The sequence below is a fragment of the Oncorhynchus clarkii genome, chromosome 30 (genome assembly GCF_045791955.1).
Source record: "Oncorhynchus clarkii lewisi isolate Uvic-CL-2024 chromosome 30, UVic_Ocla_1.0, whole genome shotgun sequence".
NCBI lineage: Eukaryota > Metazoa > Chordata > Actinopteri > Salmoniformes > Salmonidae > Oncorhynchus > Oncorhynchus clarkii.
Genome location: NC_092176.1, coordinates 25,033,466 through 25,052,954, shown reverse-complemented (window position 1 = coordinate 25,052,954; position 19,489 = coordinate 25,033,466). Strand labels below are relative to the sequence as shown.

The window sequence follows — 19,489 nt, the reverse complement described above, 5'->3', positions numbered from 1 at the left end:
CAGAAGTGGAGAAGGTGGAAAGTTTTAAGTTCCTTGGCATACACATCACAGACAAACTGAAATGGTCCACTCACACAGACAGCGTGGTGAAGAACCTCAGAAGGCTGAAGAAACTTGGCAGAAACTTACAGATGCACAATCGAGAGCATCCTGTCGGGCTGTATCACAGCCGGGTACGGCAACTGCACCACCATCAACCGCAAAGCTCTCCAGAGGGTGGTGAGGTCTGCACAACGCATCACCTGGGGCAAACTACCTGCCCTCCATGACACCTACAGCACCCGATGTCACAGGAAGGCCAAAAAGATCATCAAGGACATCAACCACCCGAGCCACTGCCTGTTCACACCGCTACCATCCAGAAGGCGAGGTCAGTACAGATGCATCAAAGCTGTGACCGAGAGACTGAAAAACAGCTTCTACCTCATGGCCATCAGACTGCTAAACAGCAATCACTAACTTAGAGAGGCTGCTGCCTACATTGAGACCCAATCGCTGGCCACTTTAATACATGGATCACTAGTCACTTTATACAATGCACTCTAAATAATGCCACTTTAATAATATTTACATATCTTACATTACTCATATCACATGTATATACTGTATTTTATACCATCTATTGCACCTTGCCTATGCCGCTCGGCCATCGCTCATCCATATACTTACATGTACATATTCACCCCTTTACATTCATTCATATTCACCCCTTTACATTCACCCCTTTAGATTTGTGTGTATTAGGTAGTTGTTGGGGAATTGTTAGATTACTTGTTGATATTACTGCACTGTCGGAACTATGTGACAAAAAAAACATTTTATTTTATTTGAGTGTCCTCCCAGCAGGGGAGCTGGTCAAATGTCCTGTCTGTCTGTCTGTCTGTCTGTCTGTCTGTCTGTCTGTCTGTCTGTCTGTCTGTCTGTCTGTCTGTCTGTCTGTCCCTCTCTGTCTTTCTGTCTGCCTGTCTTTCTGTTGCTCTTTCTGTCTGTCTATCTATCTCACTGTCTGTCTGTTGCTCTCTCTTGCTCTCAATCTCGATCTCTCTCTTTTGTCTGTCTGTCTGTCTGTCTGTCTGTCTGTCTGTCTGTCTGTCTGTCTGTCTGTCTGTCTGTCTGTCTGTCTGTCGCTCTCTCTCTCTCTCGCTCGCTCGCTCGCTCGCTCTTTCTCTCTCTCCATCGCCACATAATTATCTTCTCTGGAAGAACTGCACACGCCTCTATCTTTAATTACAATCACACAGATGGGGGCTTTAGCAAGGGGTGAAAGAGAGGGCTGTAGGCTGGCTCCTGTGCTGTGCCTCCAGTTTATTTTCATTTTTTTTCTCCAAATGGCATGAATGTTGTCGGACTAACTCCCACAGCATACAGTTTATTCTCTGTTAAGTAAAGAAGAACACATTCTTGCTATTGCAGAAGTAGTTTACAAAGGCTTTTGATAGGAGAAATGGGGATGTGTTTTGACCTGACACAGTGGCTCCCCAATGCAATGTTCTAAATGTGGATTTCAGTCTGACCATCTGGGCTGCTCTGATCCCTGCTGCCAATACACACTTTGCAGCACAGGATTGTGGGTTTGATTCCCCGGGGGGCCATTGATAAAAAGTATGAAAAATGTATGCACTCACAACTGTAATTCACTCTGGATAAGAGCGTCTTCTGAATGACTCAAATGTAAATGTAAAAATGTGTTTACATGCTTGTGTGCATACATACATAATGTATGTGTTAACATCATTTACGCTAAACATATGAGAGACAATGGCAGCTGGCATGGTCTTTGGTCCTTGAACATCAACCAACCTGAGCCTGCCACCCCTGTTTGAACGGGGTCATTGATCATATATCGCACATGTTCTCAGCTTTCACTATTTGTAATTTACTGTAACATTCATCCCCTGAAGCAAACAACATAGGCAGGCAGCATGGCAGTACATCACCTTCCGCCTGGCATCATAGTACCACTATACAGTACATCAGGCCTCTGTAGAGTATCTGTTTGTGTGCATCGGATTCCACATGACAGTAGTTCTATGTTATCTTTAAAATTAAAGACGTAAAGACCTTATCCATAAGCACACACTCCCCCGAACATGTACACACACACACACACACACACACAAACGCGCGCGAGAGCGTGCCCACACCCACACGGGCACCCGCACCCGCACATGCGCCCACACACAGACACACACACACACTCACAAAGGTAAACACTGTACAATAGGCCTACATGTGGAATGCTCACAGGTCATGTGATATGACTGTACATTCCAGCAGCCTGGCTAGGATGTCTACAGTAAATTGTAAAGAAACAATGATCTTCCTATTTTAGCATTCAGCCGGTAAATCACAAACCATAAGCTTTGGGAACGTTTTCTGTCTCCAGCAACGAACCTACGGAACCCAATCAACCAGCATACATACAGGAACAGAGCCAGCGCATCCATATAGAATAATAACTAGTGCATAGAGATCCTATTAAATTACAATTCTAATTCCTAATTCTATGGACAAGTATTTGACAGTTCACAGACAGTGCACACAGGGATTTAAAACAACAATATAACTGGCATAATGATGATAGATTTTTGATGCAGTGATTCATTCCCTTGGCTAGCTATTTCATTATTCTTTCTAATTACCTGTACCGATTCGCCCATCAACGCTCGCTACACTGGCAAAACATAATTGCTTCTGCCATAAATCAAGAAACATTTCAGGGTAGTCTGGAGAGTTCCCACCCTGGTCCATTAATATATACGGTACACACTGAAAATGTCAGGTTTATGTTCGTATTGATAAACCCACTCATTAATTTTGATATTAATTCCGATTTGTTCAATTACAAACAACAATCACACTCGCTGTCATCTTCTCCGGATGAATATCAGATCAGCAGTGCTTGTTAATTCAGTCAATTCAGTTTTACATCGTGTCCATACATTTGAGCAGCCGTCCGTACAGTTTTACATCGTGTCCATACATTTGAGCAGCCGTCCATACAGTTTTACATCGTGTCCATACATTTGAGCAGCCGATCCTTACAGCCAGCTCAACTCAGGGCCAATGTGTTGGGTTGATGTTCAACAGACAAACTCCTTCAAGAGTGTCTGTTTGGTCCAACTTGCTTCTGAGACCAGAGTGGTTCAGAATGATGAATTATAGGTAGAGAAAGACTTGTGTATGAAGGTCAGGAAGCACATGGTCTCTTAATGAGGCTTGTTGCTAATAAACACTCCATTCCATCGGCTGGCTCAGCTGCCTCCCTTCAGCGAGACTGTTTTAGTCTGGGAAAACAAAACAAAAACGCCAACAAGCCATTTGAAACTTAACAGCATAGATTCCAGTCCACTGGGTTATTAATATTGCAATTGACTTTAAGGCATTAGGCAAATCAACGGCCCCGGTTGTACTGCAGGAGAAGTGGGCGAATCAAAATGAGCTAAGGTAGACAGCACTGGGTCTTAGTTGTTTGACTGAGGTAAAAAATGATAATGTATGAACTTACTGGCACATTCTCAGGGCAGGCAGCACTGTATTAGAAGTCAGTATAATATGTTGCTGCTACCGTCTCTTATGACCAAAAAGAGCTTCTGGACATCAGAACTGGGATTACTCACCTCAAATTGGACGAGTTCTTCCTCAATGAGTCAGATGCGAGGGATATACTACGGACACCCGACCAGGCCCAGATCCTCGTGATTTGCTGGAAAAGGAAACGTAGGTTTCGCAGAAAGAGATCAGGATGCCTTGTGAGGATCAAGCGACGAGTGACTAATCTGCCCTTGCCTTGCGTTCTGCTAGTTAACGTTCAATCGCTGGAAAATAAATGGGATGAACTGAAAGCATGTATATCCTACCAACGGGACATTAAAAACTGTAATATCTTATGTTTCACCAAGTCGGGGCTGAACGATGACATGAAAGACATACAGCTGGCGGATTATACACTCTATCGGCAGGACAGAACAGCAGCCTCTGCTATAAGACACGGGGCGGGGGCCTATGCATATTTATAAACAATAGCAAAACAATAATTTGGCATGGGTCCTCAGATCCTCAAAAGGTTTTACAGCTGCACCATCGAGAGCATCCTGGCAGGTTGCATCACTGCCAGGTATGGCTCGGCCTCAGACTGCAAGGCACTACAGAGGATAGCGCGTACGGCCCATCTAGGACCTCTATACCAGAGGAAGGCCCTAAAAATGGTCAAAGACTCCAGCCACCTTAGTCATAGACTGTTCTCTCTGCTATGGCACAGCAAACGTTACTGGAGCGCCAAGTCGAGATACAAGAGGCTACTAAACAGCTTGTACCCCCAAGCCATAACACTCCTGAACAGCTAATAAATGGCTATCCCCCCCCCCCCTCCCACGCTGCTGCTACTCTCTGTTGTTATCTATGCATAGCCACTTTAAAAACTCTACCTACATGTACATAATTACCTAATTTACCTCGACACCGGTGCTCCCCGCACATTGACACATTGACTCTGTACCAGTACCCTCTGTATATAGCCCTGCTATTGTTATTTACTGCTGCTCTTTAAAACTTCTTAGGGATAGGAGTCCCGCTCACTTCCAGTGAAACTGTAGGGCATGCAATTCAAATGAATAATCATAAGTATTATGGATTTTAAACATTTTAAACATGTACATATAAGTGTCTTATATCGGCTCAAAGCTTAAATTCTTGTTAATCTAACTGCACTGTCCGATTTACAGTAGCTATTACAGCGAAAACATGCCATGCGTTTGTTTGAGGATGGCGCCCAACATCAAAATATTTTTCCACAGGTTTCATAAATTCACATATAACGATTAAATATTCATGCACTTTTTGAAACTCTTCCCCTGATTTGTCATCCAAAGGCTCCCAGCTATAACATGTAGTTTTGTTTTGTTAGATAAAATCCTTCTTTATATCCCAAAAAGTCTGTTTAGTTGGCACCATCGATTTGAGTAATCCACCTGTTCAACTTGCAAAGAAAGGAATCCGAAAATCTACCACTAAACTTTGTTTTAACAAGTCAAAATATGTTTCTATTTACTTCTCAGATACCCTAAAATGTAATCAAACTATAATATTTATTACAGAAAGAAGTATGTTCAATGGGAAACCGATTTTAGCAAGTGTGTAATGTCTTCATCTAAAATGGATATTTCTTATTTGTTTTTGAAGTTACAAGTCTGAAACCTTGAACATAGACTGCTGACACCCTGTGGAAGCCATAGGAATTGCATACAGGGAGCTAATTTTCAATATGACCTTTTTTCTTGCATTTCTAAGAGGACGGTCTCTCAAAAAAACAAACATTCTGGTTGGCTTTTCTTTGGATTTTCTCCTACCATATATATTGTGCTATATTCTCCTACATTATTTTAACATTTATACAACCCTCAAAGTGTTTCCTTCCAATTGTACCAATTATATGCATATCCTGGCTTCAGGGTCTGAGCTACAGGTAATTTACTTTGGGCACGTCATTCAGACAGGAAGTGGAGAAAAAAGGGTCCTAGCCCTTTTTTTTTTTTACCATATGCTAAAAACTACTGTAGGCACAACATTGCCTAGTGCAGGTATTCCAAAACTGGGGTACGCTTACCCCTGCCATGCCGTCGGGGGTACGCCAAATAAAAATGTAATTCGCATTTTTTTATTTTTTTTATTTTCTTCACATTTTCGAACAGTCCATTTATATTTTCAAATGGGGCTATACATTTGGGTGAGGTTTTTTTCTCAGCCTGAGTAGCCTCGTTTCACTGCTTAAAATAAAATTAAACCATTTAGTGTACAGAGAAATAACAACACAAATGTCAAGTACAGGTAGCCTAGTCAAATAATTAACATCCAATCACATTAACCATTACTCTCTCGTGGGAATTCCACGAACGGTCCGAATGTAGCCAAAAGTATCTGCTGCTCATGTTGGTACTGATGGCGCAAAAGCCATTACCATTATATGAGAGTGGATTCTCACACCTCACTAGCATGAAAACTAAATACAGGCACAGACTGTGTGTGGAACATGATTTAAGACTGAGACTCTCCAATACAACCCAACATTGCAGAGTCATGAACATCCTTTCAAGCACACCCTTCTCATTAACCTGTGGTGAGTTATTCACAATTTTTGATAAAAAAATAAGGTTAATATGTAAGATGGTTAAATAAAGAGCAAAATTATTGATTATTATTATATGATTATTTGTGCCCTGTAAGAGCACTTTCCACGAGCCAGGTTGTGACAAAAACTCACATTAATTCTTATGTTTAATAAATGTATCGTTTAGTGTTTGTGTGGCAGGCTTACAAAAATTGAGAGTGCGCTGTACCCTGATGCTAGAGGGGGTACGCAGCTGGAGGTTGAATGTTTGAAGGAGTACAGGACTATAAAAAGTTTGGGAACCACTGGCCTAGTGGATTAGAAAAAGTAAGATCAGGACTACCTGGCCTGGTGACTCCTTGTTGTCCCCAGTCCACCTGGTCGTGCTACTGCTCCAGTTTCAACTGTTCTGCCTGCGGCTATGGAGCCCTGACCTGTTCGCCAGATGTGCAACCTGTCCCAGACCTGCTGTTTTCATTTCTCTAGAGACAGCAGGAGCGGTAGAGATACTCTAAATGATCGGCTATGAAAAGCCAACTGACATTTACTCCTGAGGTGCTGACCTGTTGCACTCTCTACAACCACTGTGATTATTAATATTTGACCCTGCTGGTCATCTAGGAACATTTTAACATCTTGGCCATGTTCTGTTATAATCTCCACCCGGCACAGCCAGAAGAGGACTGGCCACCCCTCATAGCCTGGTTCCTCTCTAGGTTTCTTCCTAGGTTCTGGCCTTTCTAGGGAGTTTTTCCTAGCCACTGTGCTTCTACATCTGCATTGCTTGCTGTTTGGGTTTCTGTATAGCACTTTGTGACATCAGCTAATGTAAGAAGGGCTTTAAAAATACATTTGATTGATTTGATTGAAGATATCATGAAAGAACCTCCATTATAAGTGGACACAAGGCTGAACAGATAAAACCCCAGACCTTCTCTAACACCTCCTACCTGCTCAAATAGCGCAGTGAACTCTACATTTGGCCCTTGGCGACTGCTGCCTTGGAGTGGGTGTCTATTTGCACTCTCTCTACCATTTCCTTTGGTCTGGGTATTTTTACAGTAGATACACCGCCATTGATGTCCATGATCTGTCTGACCTCTGGGTTTTCTTGCGTAATAGCGTCTCTTCTGACCGCAGTACATCTCTAAAGGACTCAGCAGACCATGTCTGTGCCCCAAATGACACCCTATTCCTTACATGGTGCACGACTTTTGATCAGGGCAGATGGGGCTCTGGTCTAAAGGAGTGCACTATGCAGGGAATAGGGTGCCATTTGGGAGGCAGTCCATGGCTGACTCCTGTGAACCACATCCAGCCTGAGAGCAGCTTCAGAGGATGAGAATGTTCTGTACACTCATCTAAAAGCTTCCGTTCAAGGGTGGGAAAACAGGTGGTGGAGACTCAATGGCTCATGTGTTTTGCTGTTCAGACTAGGCACCACATGTGCTATGGGTAACACAGTTCAGGAGCTTTTCCTGACTATGTGACTGAGCCGTCACCTGAAAAACTCCAGTCCCATATTATATTATTTCTACTGTTTTATTAAGTTCTTAACATTGTAGGTGTCCACTGAATAAGGTAAATCCGTTTTTAGTTTTAACCCTCCACATTTTTGGAATCACTTACAAAATTCATTACATTTGGATTCCCTGATGCCACTAGGGCATTTTAAAACCCTGATGATGAGTTCACAGAAGTGTGCATTTGTTTTGAGTGATTGATTTAGTAACTTGTTTATAAAGGCTGTGATGTTGGTGATGTTCTGATGTAGTGTACTTCTTATTTTATCTTGTTTGCTTTGTGGTCTCAGGGCACCATTGAAAAAGAGACCCTGGTCTCAATTGGGCTCCTCTGATTAAATAAAAGTTAATAAAAGGATATCGTACACAGTATGGTGTACATTTATGTAGCATACTAGATAATGGGATGCATGCTCAATTACAGTGTGTTAAAAACATCAAAATTGTGGCATTTCTTGTCAAATGTCAATTTGATTTGGTGCTCAACATGGAAAACGAAGCTTATTAGTCTCTCCTCTCCATCCGGTCACTTTCACAGGTTTGAGAGGGTCATGCAGAGACACTGTGAGCTGGATGAGTACGGTGTGTCTGGCAGCCTGCCAGGCTAATACGGCTAAAAGGCCTCAGAGCTAGATTGTGTCTGGCTTAGCTGTCCTCATTCTGAATACACAAAACAGGAACAGGTCACAAGGAATGTTTGGTAGAGGAGGAGAAAGAAGGCAGAGAAATGGAGGTAATACAATGATATACCATACACATTTTATTCAAATATGTTTTTTTCGCTGCTGTAATATTAAGAGCTGTATTAGTAATAGTAATATTCGTAGTTGTAGGAGTTGCGGAATTCCTAGTAGCTGAAGCAGCAGTGGCAGCAGCAGTAATAGTAGTAGTAATAGTAGTTGTAGTAGTAGTAGTAGTTGTAGTGGTTTCATAGTTGTAGTCATAATAGCAGTAGTAATAGTAGAAGTATTGGTATCATAGTAGTAGTAGTAGTAGTAATAGTAGTAGTAGTAGTATTGGTATCATAGTTGTTGTTATAATAGTATTAGTAGTAGTAGTAGTAGCAGTATGAACAGCAATGGGTCACCAGAGGTGGATAAGGTGGCTACTGAATAATTCCCTAAGCCTGTCTGTTTCAACAGCAGACTTCTCTCTCCACAAACCAAATCAGCACCTTTTGTAATGTGATTCATATTCAGCAGGAAACCTCATTACGTTCCGCAGATAAAGCCAATTATTTCAAAGCTGCTTGTCATGCAGAGCATGAGAACAAAAGGGATAGATTCAAGTGTATGAATAACAACTGAGGAGCCAATGTGTTACCTAGCGTGTTACCTACTCTGAGCCTAGCAGGATAGACACATGGCCTATTATCATGCAGTTGTGAAGTTCAATAGAGCAATGTGTTTGTTTCTCATTCATTAACATTGCATGTTAAACAGTAGTCCACGTGTCTTGTTTTATCTCATCTTACATTTGAATGAAATGGAAAATTCATTTAGATTTCTCATTTACACGTTCCCATTCTGTTGGAATGGTTTGAATTAGAATGGCTTCAATTAAGATCCTTCACTAAAACATCTGATATGTTCTGGGGGAAAGGCTCCATGTACAAAGGATGTTGCCATTTTTGATTTGGAGATTTGAGGAAGTCATGGTGGGACTAATGAGTGCTACAATCAATGTAGAAATGTGTTTTGTGGGTATTACCAATGGGGATAAAAGCATTAAAATACCGTTACCAATGTGGGCAAGTTTGAAATGAGAGTGATGCCCCTGATAAATAAATGTAAAGCTGGTGACTAGGTAATCTCACCCCAGCCAGCTCGTAGCAATTGAGCCTGACGAGGTTAGCGACCTCACTGGCCTGATAAAGCACATAAACCATATATGTAAAATGAAGAATGCACTATGCTACTACTTGAAGGCCTTGGTTTCAGAACAGTTGCCTGAAAAAATAACATGGATTGAAAAATGAAAAGGTGTACTGGGACTATCAACCTCTATCTGTAAAATATATATCTGACTCAGCCTTAAAATATCTCATCAAGGAATTGACTTTAATGCCAGAAAACATTTACAAGCCTTTTGCTCTTCGTACCCCTACAATTTTCCAAGCGAGAATTTTGAGGTCAATAAATATTTGACAGTTTTAGCCCACATCTGATTGTATTGGAAAGTCAAACAAATAAAAGAGTATAAATCTGCGCTTGGCTCCTCTGAGGAGAGAGACATGGGATTTATTTTTTTGGAAGGCCTACTTCTGGGTTACTCTAATCAAGAGAAAGTGCTCAGGGATTGGCTCTGTTTGGCTGTAATTTACTAGAATCGTGATTTATTTGGAATCACTGATCAGGCAGCATTTGGTCTCTAGTAGGAAGGGCAATGGCAAACTTTTCAGCCATTGAAGTCAGAGACTTGAAATAGAATAGTGTAAAAAAATTAATTAAAAGCATTCAAATATTTGACTTCTTTTAATTAATTGTTTACACTATTTCCTGCCAAACATCTTAATTTCAAGTATTTGACTTCAATGGCTGAAAAGTTTGCCATTGCTCTTTTATATTGTAATGGGTACAAAATGATTACAATATGTACATGATATTTGCATAGGCAGGTACAGTACATACACATTTAACATAGTAGGCTACTTACACCTGTGATACCTGTTTGCATTTTGTGTAACTACACTGAGGTTAGTTTAAGACATCTCTGAGGAGGTTGGACTTGAAATCAATTAGCACTCAATCAAGTCATATGCCAATAATAATTGATAAACCCTTTTCTGGCTGTTGTTGTGATTAGTAGAGGGAAGTGTATTGGTTATTTCAATTTCAATAAATGCTTATTGGGAGTATGGTAGCTCAATCAACATGACTATTTATTCTATGTATGATTTATTCTGTTGGGATTAGGATAATACAATCAATCTAGAATCTGACCGGATGCAGTGCACCATATGAATTCAAATAACATTATTTTTATATTCATGTTTATTTTATCCCTGAGACAGATCATGAATATGCCTCTAAACGTCACAACACAGTAGCGCTCTTGCTTTGAGAGAGAGGCTGAAAGAGAGAGGGAGAGGGTGGGATGCAAGACAGCATGCGAGAGCTAGCAAAAGAGAAGGGTTGGCTCACTCACCATGCAGTCAGGCAGCGCGAGCATCGGAACTGTTTGACAGCATTTGATGACAAAACCCGTTCTGAACTTCTATCTATCGGCACCTCAACGTTCTATTGCGACCAATCGTGGATTGATGGGAGAAACTCGCTGCATATTTGAGGGAGGCATGTGCACATTTCAAGACACATGCAAATCTATTTCAGGATCAGGACGAATCCAGTGACCACAACGCCTTTGAAAGAGGAAATGTCAAAGCAGTAATAGAGTATGCTGCTTCGCAAATACGGAATAATGCACTGTTCAGGGTGGACGAGCTGATGTTGTCCTCGTGACTGAGATTTTGACGACTTTCCACGTTGCAGTGCACGCATAGATGTTTTTCTACAGTAAATACTCGCTCCTATTTAAGACTATGGTTCGTGTCTGACGTTATTTATTTCTAGTGGACACGACAGAATACGTTCTATGTATCTTCAACAGCAGCGCTTCTGTAAAGGTACAGGCGTGCGGCGTTGCATATGATCTAAAGAGAAAGCATTGTTTTGTCCAGCGTCCTTACCAACCTTGAACTTCCTCAATACAGCATCTGCATACCACAGTCTGGGAGACTCGACGCTTGGGTGTCAACAGTAGCCCCCACATCAGCGCTAGAGAAGCGTTCCTCCGGCATCTCAGTGGTGCTGAAAGGACAGCTCCTTGTTTCAGGTCTCCCAAAGTTGACTTCCACTGAAAGCATCTGCTTTTCACTGCAATACAGCCGACAGCCGAAGTAGCTAAAGTACTCCAAATGCATTATTATTTGGCTTAACGGCTTCTGCCCAACTGTTCTATTAGGGTTCATGGCTGTGGCACGCAAAATAAAAACTTTGCTCACGGTTAACATTTTTGTTTTTGTGGGGATCATATTGTTCTCGGTATATTGTAGAATACAGGACCGTTCTGAGGAACTCATTCAGATCGGCAGGATATCAGACCAGAGACTGAGGGCCAGGAATGGCAAAGTTTCCAACTTGGTGGACAGGCAGTCCATACTTCAGAGACTGGAGCGGCTGGAGGACGTTGTCTACAACCAATTAAATGGTATGTATTATTATAACTTTAACAACATATTCAGCATATAGCATATTTACTCAAGTATAAGATATTTCTCATTTTCAGCATTGTTAACTGTGGAGTCATATCTCTGTATAGTTATATACATCCTGAATTACTGTCATTTTACTACAGAGCAACTATAAACAGCCCATTTAAAACTATAAACAGCCTACTTCCAAATACATAGAATTTGATCAGACAATGGACAATAAGATAAATATGCAACTGGTATATCAGCCATTCAGACAGTATCAGTCATTATGGTACAGTTATTATGTTCAGAGTGAGTCATCCAGTGATGAATGGTGGCTCTTCATGGAGCCACAAATTATTGCCAACAAGTGATTAGGTTTTACTCAAGTAAAATCAATGCAACTGTTCCTAATCTGTGCACTTAACCTGGTCTAATCCCTATCAAAAACACCAGCCAATAGTAGTTAGTATTGGACTCATGGAAGTGAATATTATTGAGAATCCCATAGGGGTGAAAACCCTGGCTCTGGCTACAGAGTTTTGCTTTGTCATTCCCTTGGCCCAAATACAATAGTTTTGTCTGAAATGTTTTAAAAAATGGTCAAATTAAATGGTTCTATAATCGAATGAAAAAACAGACTTATTTCTTTATGTTACCTTTAGTCATTGAAATGTGTTGCAGGAGGTTTGGTCTGTCTGGCAAAACAGCATCCTTTAAATCATGTTAATGTTATCTCATCTCTCATTATGCTCCATGGTTCCACTCTTTCATGAAACATGAGAGATTCAGACACTGAAAAGTCCAACATTTATTTTGAGACAGCTAATGCATGCATCACTATTTAGCATTGAGTCAATTCCACAATTACAATAAGAATCATCCATATGTTTACATTTTAAAATTTTATGCTATCAATAGTATATAGAAATCCTATACAAATTGTGAGACAAGCAGCCTGTGCCATCACTGATTTGTTTGAAATAGCATCTAATGACAAAGTATAATTCCCTCAATCTCCCTGTTTAGTCGATGTCAACAAAAGCCAGCTTCTACCGCTGACAACTCGGTAAACCTCAAGGTAAAAAGGTTAACATAAAATCCTTTCCATAGAGGCAGGTTCAAAAAGGATAAGTCTTGTATCCACTGTATCAAACTATCATGGTAGTATTTGTGCTTGGTGCTCAGCAAACGGCCTGTTCATGTCAGAACTATTGTATTATAAACAGGATTTTGGTGAAAGTGTTGTGAAGTCAGTTTATTATTCTCTTTGTCAAAAGTGGTCAAGGACAGTCTGTATCTACTGTTAATGCTATATAGCATGGCGACAAAACACTCCTAGTTTGAGGGGTTTTATTTGATCTTATTACTATGCTTTGGTGCTGGCTGGCATCATTTTTGTACGAAAGAGGTCCCTCTGTCAGTTTGAGTTATGCTTTGCCTTTGGAGCCAGGAGGCACTGGCTCACCAAAAGTATAATGCATCCTCTCATTCAGGGGACTTTGTCTGGAGCGAGGGGCCGGGGAGCCACTATGTATTTGCCCTGGAGTGTACAGAGTCAGACAGAGTCAGACAGAGTCAAACAGAGAGACAGAGTCAGACAGAGTCAGGAGGAATCCTTCCCTTCTGTCAATCCTTCCCTTCTCTTCATGTTTAGCATCCAGATATTTATTGACACATTTAATCATACATTTATATCCTGATTTATTTCTCGATTTTTAAATGGGGAACAGATCACTGATTGTATTCTAATGCCATTGGGATTGGCGTTACAGAGTGAGAACCTTGTGTGCCAATAACCATTACCATGTCCGACAGTGATTTGAAGTAATAGCCCATTTTTCAGTTGTTTATTGTCCAACAATGACATACCAAGGGATTAAGGCTTAGATTAGATTTAGAAGACATTTACAAACTCTTCATCCATTACATGGCTTTGCAAAGTGATGCCACTCCTGTGCATTGTGCAAGCATTTATTCCAGTACTGCTCAGTCAGTGATTTGGACGATTTTATCTAATTTTTTCTTTGACTCGGTGTGTGATATTGGTGATATTTAGGTTCCAGGTAGAAGTATTTTGGTTCCAGGTAGAACCCTTTTGGGTTCCAGGTAGAACCCTCTTTGAAAAAGGTTCTACATGGAACCCAAAAGGGATCTCCTATGGGGACAGCTGAAGAACCCATTGGAACCCCTTTTCTAGTGTATACAGTATAGAGAATAGTGTGTCATTTGGGAAGCAATTACAGGAGCAATCTAATCTAATACTATCTAATATTTCCATGAAGTCATTCCTCACCAGAACACCAGTAATGTGTGCTATCTGTAACTTTGCAATTCACTATGGAAATAACTGACAAGAGGCTAGGGTCATCAGCAGTTCTCCTCTCCTCTATCCTCTACTGGATAATCATCTATCTGGGTTTAAGCTTCTTGTTAACAGGCTTATAGGACAGTGTTGTGACCTAAGCAGTGCATTAAAAGTGCCAGATCTCTACTTCCTTTCAGTGCAACTTAAGATTCACCGACAGATCCTCTCTGATCTGCGTATTTATGTTTTAGGCTACAATTTTAAAAACAAGTATATGTGTTAACCAATAATCATCAAGACATTCATATGTTATACCTAATTTACATGTTTCAACTTATGTTGCATTAATATGATAAGGTCCCTGTTGTATCTAGATGTAATTAAAGTCCTGGATCACAAAGGAGTATTATAAAGTTGCCCCAAGACACTGGCCTAAGGTCAGCTCTGAGTCTCACAATGAAGTTAAGCAAAAAATATCATGCAGTTGATACTTTACTTTCTCCCAAGACGAATGCCCTGTCATTCATGCACTGTTCTCCCCAGCTCACCTCTCTGTCCTCTGACTGAGTGACCCTGCAGTGTGTCACAGCCTCCGGCTCATTGTTGTCCTTAAATAGACAGGCTGAGCTGAGCAGGGCTGAGTGTTTGTCATCAGTGATGCATGTCACTGAGTCCTGCTTTCATCCTGAGTGAGCGGAGGTGATTAGATGGCATGGCAGCAGCCTCTGAGGATGGTCCAGCTGCAGCAGTAGATATGACTCGTATTTATAATTTCCAATTATGCTGCAGAAAGAAATGTTGTTCATATGTTAAAGTATGGAAAGAGAGAACTCCTGACGAGGAATTAGAAATTAAATGATGTTTCATCACCTCATACCCCATACACACTTGATGCTTCAACCCGTACCTTAATGGTATTCATCACAGTGTGAGTATAATTTTATATTGGAGAGCCACAGACACCTCCCCAGCAGATTGGAGTGGGGGAATGGAGCCTGTGATGGAATATATTTTCCAGTAATGATATGTAGATGAGGAATCATCAACCAAACATTTTCAGTAACTGATGAGAATCTATTCAGTTCCAGCTTTTAGGAATCTGAATCTCTGTAATGTATTCAACACCTCATCTGACAATCTGCATTTGAGCTACAAGATAATTGCACTTTGTGAAGAGCTAGAGATTTCATATGGTGGTCAAAAACTCCAGCAATTTCATTCCTGTGATTATTTAAAGACTTTAATTTCATGATTCCCTACAAAGCGCTGACATTAGTTGTCCTCGCCCTCCTAAATGAGGGGTCAGATCCATGTGAAAATATTTAATTTGCGTTAGGAAACTGGCATATTTCCTGACTTATAGACAGATCTACTGTACTGTATGTTGACTGTAAAGTATTTTTGCTAAATGGTGCTGCTTGTGCACTTCTTTTGATACAGTACTTTCTTCTTTCAGTCCTTTGCATGTGTGACCATGCAAGCTTGGATTGTTATGATGATTCATTGGGTCTCGAGATACAGTATCACAATGACAATGACAATTTACAAATACAAGTAACCCCTCTAAATCCTGATGACCCATTAGCTTGCCCTTTTTCCGTCATGAGCAGCAAATCAAGGCTTTATGCATTATCCTTTATGGGTTATGCATTTCCCTTGTTGCCAATGTTTTATGGATCGCCCACATTTTAGCTTTTAAAACCAACTACTGGTAGTTATTTTCCTCTATTTGAACAACAGATCACTCAACCACATCCAAGATATCAATATTTATCACATCTCAGCATCACTTTTGACACGCATAACTCCACTCTCCCTTTAAATCTCATCAGCCCAAATCAGACATTTTTTGAAGGTTGTCACATAATTTATCACTGTTATGACGCTATAATGTATCCTGTTGTGGGCGCCTCTATAAAAATGGATTCTGAGGTGAGCGACTGAGCATCGAGATGGATATGCACTTGGACATAGTGCACCCAGATTGATGTTTGATGGTAGCCAGCCTTTCTTGTCCCCATATCCGCACAGAAACAAATCTGTCCATCTCAGGGTGTTGGAACAGTACATCATTATGCGTCCCAAATGACAACCTATTTCCTATAAAGTTCACTACTTTCGACAAGGGCCCATAACACTCTGGTCAAAAGTAGTGCACTATAGGGATAGTGTACCATTTGGCACACACCCTTCATCTCCCCATAGTGTGCTGCTAACCTCTTCATACTGGAAATAGTGCCTGTGTGTTTGCAGTGGAACAACCAGATGTTTCCCTGTAATTAATTCATTGTGGGATAATGAAGGTGTTTCGCTAATCTGCAGTTTGAAGAATGAAACTAGAGGAAGTAGAGGATAATGTGCTGAGGATGTATCAGTGATACAACATGAATCATCACAACAGCATAGTACCAAAGACATCTCTAGAGAGGCTTCTGGTTAGGCTAAGAAGCTTGAAGCTCTTTTAGCTGACTTTGCCATAGTGAATAAGCAGTAGCAAAGTAACCTAAAAAGTGTCTTACTGCCGATAAATTACCGGTCAATCTAACAAGTCTGTCGTCAGTGTCCTGGAAAAACCTTCTATCCTTGATTTCTTTCACCCCAGATGTATTGTGATTAATAGTCGCATAACTCGCATAGCAATATGTTAGGCCTGTTGTGTGCCCTGACTAAACCAGTGAATGTTTAAGCTCATTACATACAGGTCCAACCCAATGACCCACGGAGTCTGGCCAACATTACAGTACAGTAACATGATGTGGCTTAGAGGCACACTGACATTCAGAGGACTGGCAGAATACTATGATAGCTGGAGCATTTGCCATTGCCATTTGCCTCAATAGTTTTCCTCGCCTGTGTCACAATTGTCTCTCATTGTCGTAGAAAATGACTTGGCCTACTCATGGGTTTTAGTGAATGCAATCATTCTATGTTAGATTGTGCCTAGAATGTGAATTATATTAAATGGCTTGAGCTTTGTCTAATTAAATATTTCAAGTCACTTTATACACTTAACAATATCTACTTTACCGATCCAGAGTGGTTTGTAATAAAACACAGTTGAATGTAATATTTAAATGACAATATCTACGAAGCTAACGTATGGAATTGTTTAATATGGTCATAAGATGGACCATTTAGCAATTTGATTTAAACTTTTAGGACCCCTGTCGATATCCCCCAAAAAATATTATTTAATGAAACATTGAGTTTGGCCTGCTATTAGCCCATAGAAATGCATTGAATAAAGCGTTCATTCATGGCAAAAAATATAGTCCAAAAATAAATCAAAAGGATTATGGTTTGAGGTGTTTGAAATGCTTCTGAGGGATATTGGAAAGCATCAGGAACCAAAATAAAAAAATAAATAAGAGGTACATGTGTAATCCTAGTCCCAAAAATACCTTTTTACATCACAGTCACGGGAGACATTCTCACGAGTCACGTGAAGCTTGTGGCCGTTGTAGAGCGAAACGGAGAACACGTTCATGTTTGTGAGAGTCACATCTTTCCATAGTGGGGTCATATTAGTCCAAACTGTTTGGACTCTACAGACGTTTTCATGAGAAGACCGATTTTCAGAATGTCTCATGGTCTGACAAACACCACTGTAGCTCTGCCATCTTCCACCATAGATGCAGAAGGCCGATATCGACGTGGTGGATTGAGACGCAGCCCTTGCAAAAACCCAGATGTCTCTAGCTTAAACACACAGATTTTGATGGCTCTTTTTTTATTATACTAATTGGATTTCCCAACGGGTGCGTGCATTGAATCTAGGGGGTCAAGAAAGTATACATCAGGCCTCCCAAGTGGTGCCGTGGTCTAAGGCACTGCATCGCAGTGCTAGCTGTGCCACTAGAGATTCTGGGTTCGAGTCCAGGCTTTGTCGCAGCCGAACGTGACCGGGAGACCCATGGGGCAGTGCACAATTGGCCCAGCATCATCTGAGTTAGGGGAGGGTTTGGCCTGCAGGGATATCCTTGACACATCGCACACTAGCGACTCCTGTAGCGGGCCAGGCACAGTGCACGCTGGTGCGGCTGGCTTCCAGGTTAAGTGGGCATTGTGTTAAGAAGCAGCGCGGCTTCGTTGGGTTGTGTTTCAGAGGACACACGGCTCTCGACCTTCGCCTCTCCTGAGTCCGTACGGGAGTTGTAACGATGAGACTAGACTGTAACTACCAATTGGAAACCACGAAATTGGGGAGAAAAAGGGGTAAAAATCTTTGTGGTGGAGTTGTTGGTTTTCATCAAAAGCTTAACAACAAAAATGAAAGCTTTCTTTTCCCCTCCTATGTTCATTATTAAGTTGTAGCATTGTAAGGATTTCTTGCTTTGCTCCAAGCAACAGAATATTCAGCCTCCATAAAAAGAACATGAGAAACATGAAAAGATGAATCAGCAGCAGACTGAGAAATGGTAGCTACAACAAATTATCCTCTGAGGTATTACCAAAGCACAACTTTATCGGCAGCAGCACAACAAAGGCAGCTCCAAAACCACATAAACTGTCCACTCACCACTTCTATAAATCCCTGAGCTGGTTCTGTTTGCTGTTGCTGCTCAATAAAGTGTCAAAACAATACAGGGTCAAACCAGTCCTCTGAACCGCACTCACACGATGAGTCACATTGCTTGAGGCGTAGAGTAGCATTGGGTCCCTGGGCCACTACCTAGGCTTTAGCTTTGTGGGCTAATGTGTTCTTCTGACGTGTAAGAGACCCGGGTTTAAACCTTGTCAGTCGCACAAGGCCTATTTTAAAATACCTCTCCTCCACTCTGTCAGCTGTAGACAGCAGACATCAGCAGTAGCAGACAGACTTCTGTGAGTGCATCCGCTTCTCCTGTAATGGAATTTGCTTCATCCAGCCAGAAGAAGCGGGGAGTGCGGGGAGCAAAATAACCAGGACCGCGGAAAACAAAACTGCAGGGATGCTAGGCTGTTTCCGAGTCTCACGCAGAGAGAGTGGCACTCCAGATTTCACTTTCAGTTGCTTCTTAGATTGCCTCAATGTCATGAGAGCGGGCAATTGGGATTCAGACTGGGTCCATAATGCTAGTGAGCTCCACCCGGGGTGTCAGATGACACCACTGCATTGCCCCTGATGGGATCCCTCTCGTGGGAGGTGACAGTTTGCAACTGCCAACTGTTCAGCTCCAATGGTAAATCTCCCAGAACCTCCCCAAAAAACATTTCTTGCAATGGCTTGTTGGGGAATGTGTGACCCTAGATCTTCATTAGAATGCGCTGTTTACTTGCTGTTTCTGTCCATCTGTTGAGAAGAGGCAACATGGTTTTCCTGTGGAGACCACTCTAGAAGTCTGACAGGAATATCAAATTAAGCCCCTACAATGTCA

The 19,489-nt window shown here is 41.3% G+C and overlaps 1 protein-coding gene across 2 annotated transcripts in view; it reads left to right on the top strand.

Annotated features, from left to right (window-relative positions):
• The first annotated feature begins 8,305 nt into the window (after positions 1-8,305).
• The window catches only part of LOC139389597 (polypeptide N-acetylgalactosaminyltransferase 9), a 135,475-nt gene continuing 124,291 nt past the window's right edge, over positions 8,306-19,489 (top strand). Inside the window, exon 1 of one of the 2 annotated variants that reach the window (XM_071136438.1) lies at positions 8,306-8,362. In XM_071136438.1, the coding sequence (XP_070992539.1) occupies positions 8,323-8,362 (40 nt within the window). In that variant the 5' untranslated portion in view covers positions 8,306-8,322. Of the gene's footprint in view, positions 8,363-11,322; positions 11,839-19,489 lie in introns of those variants that run through there. The other variant, XM_071136437.1, reaches the window with a different exon arrangement.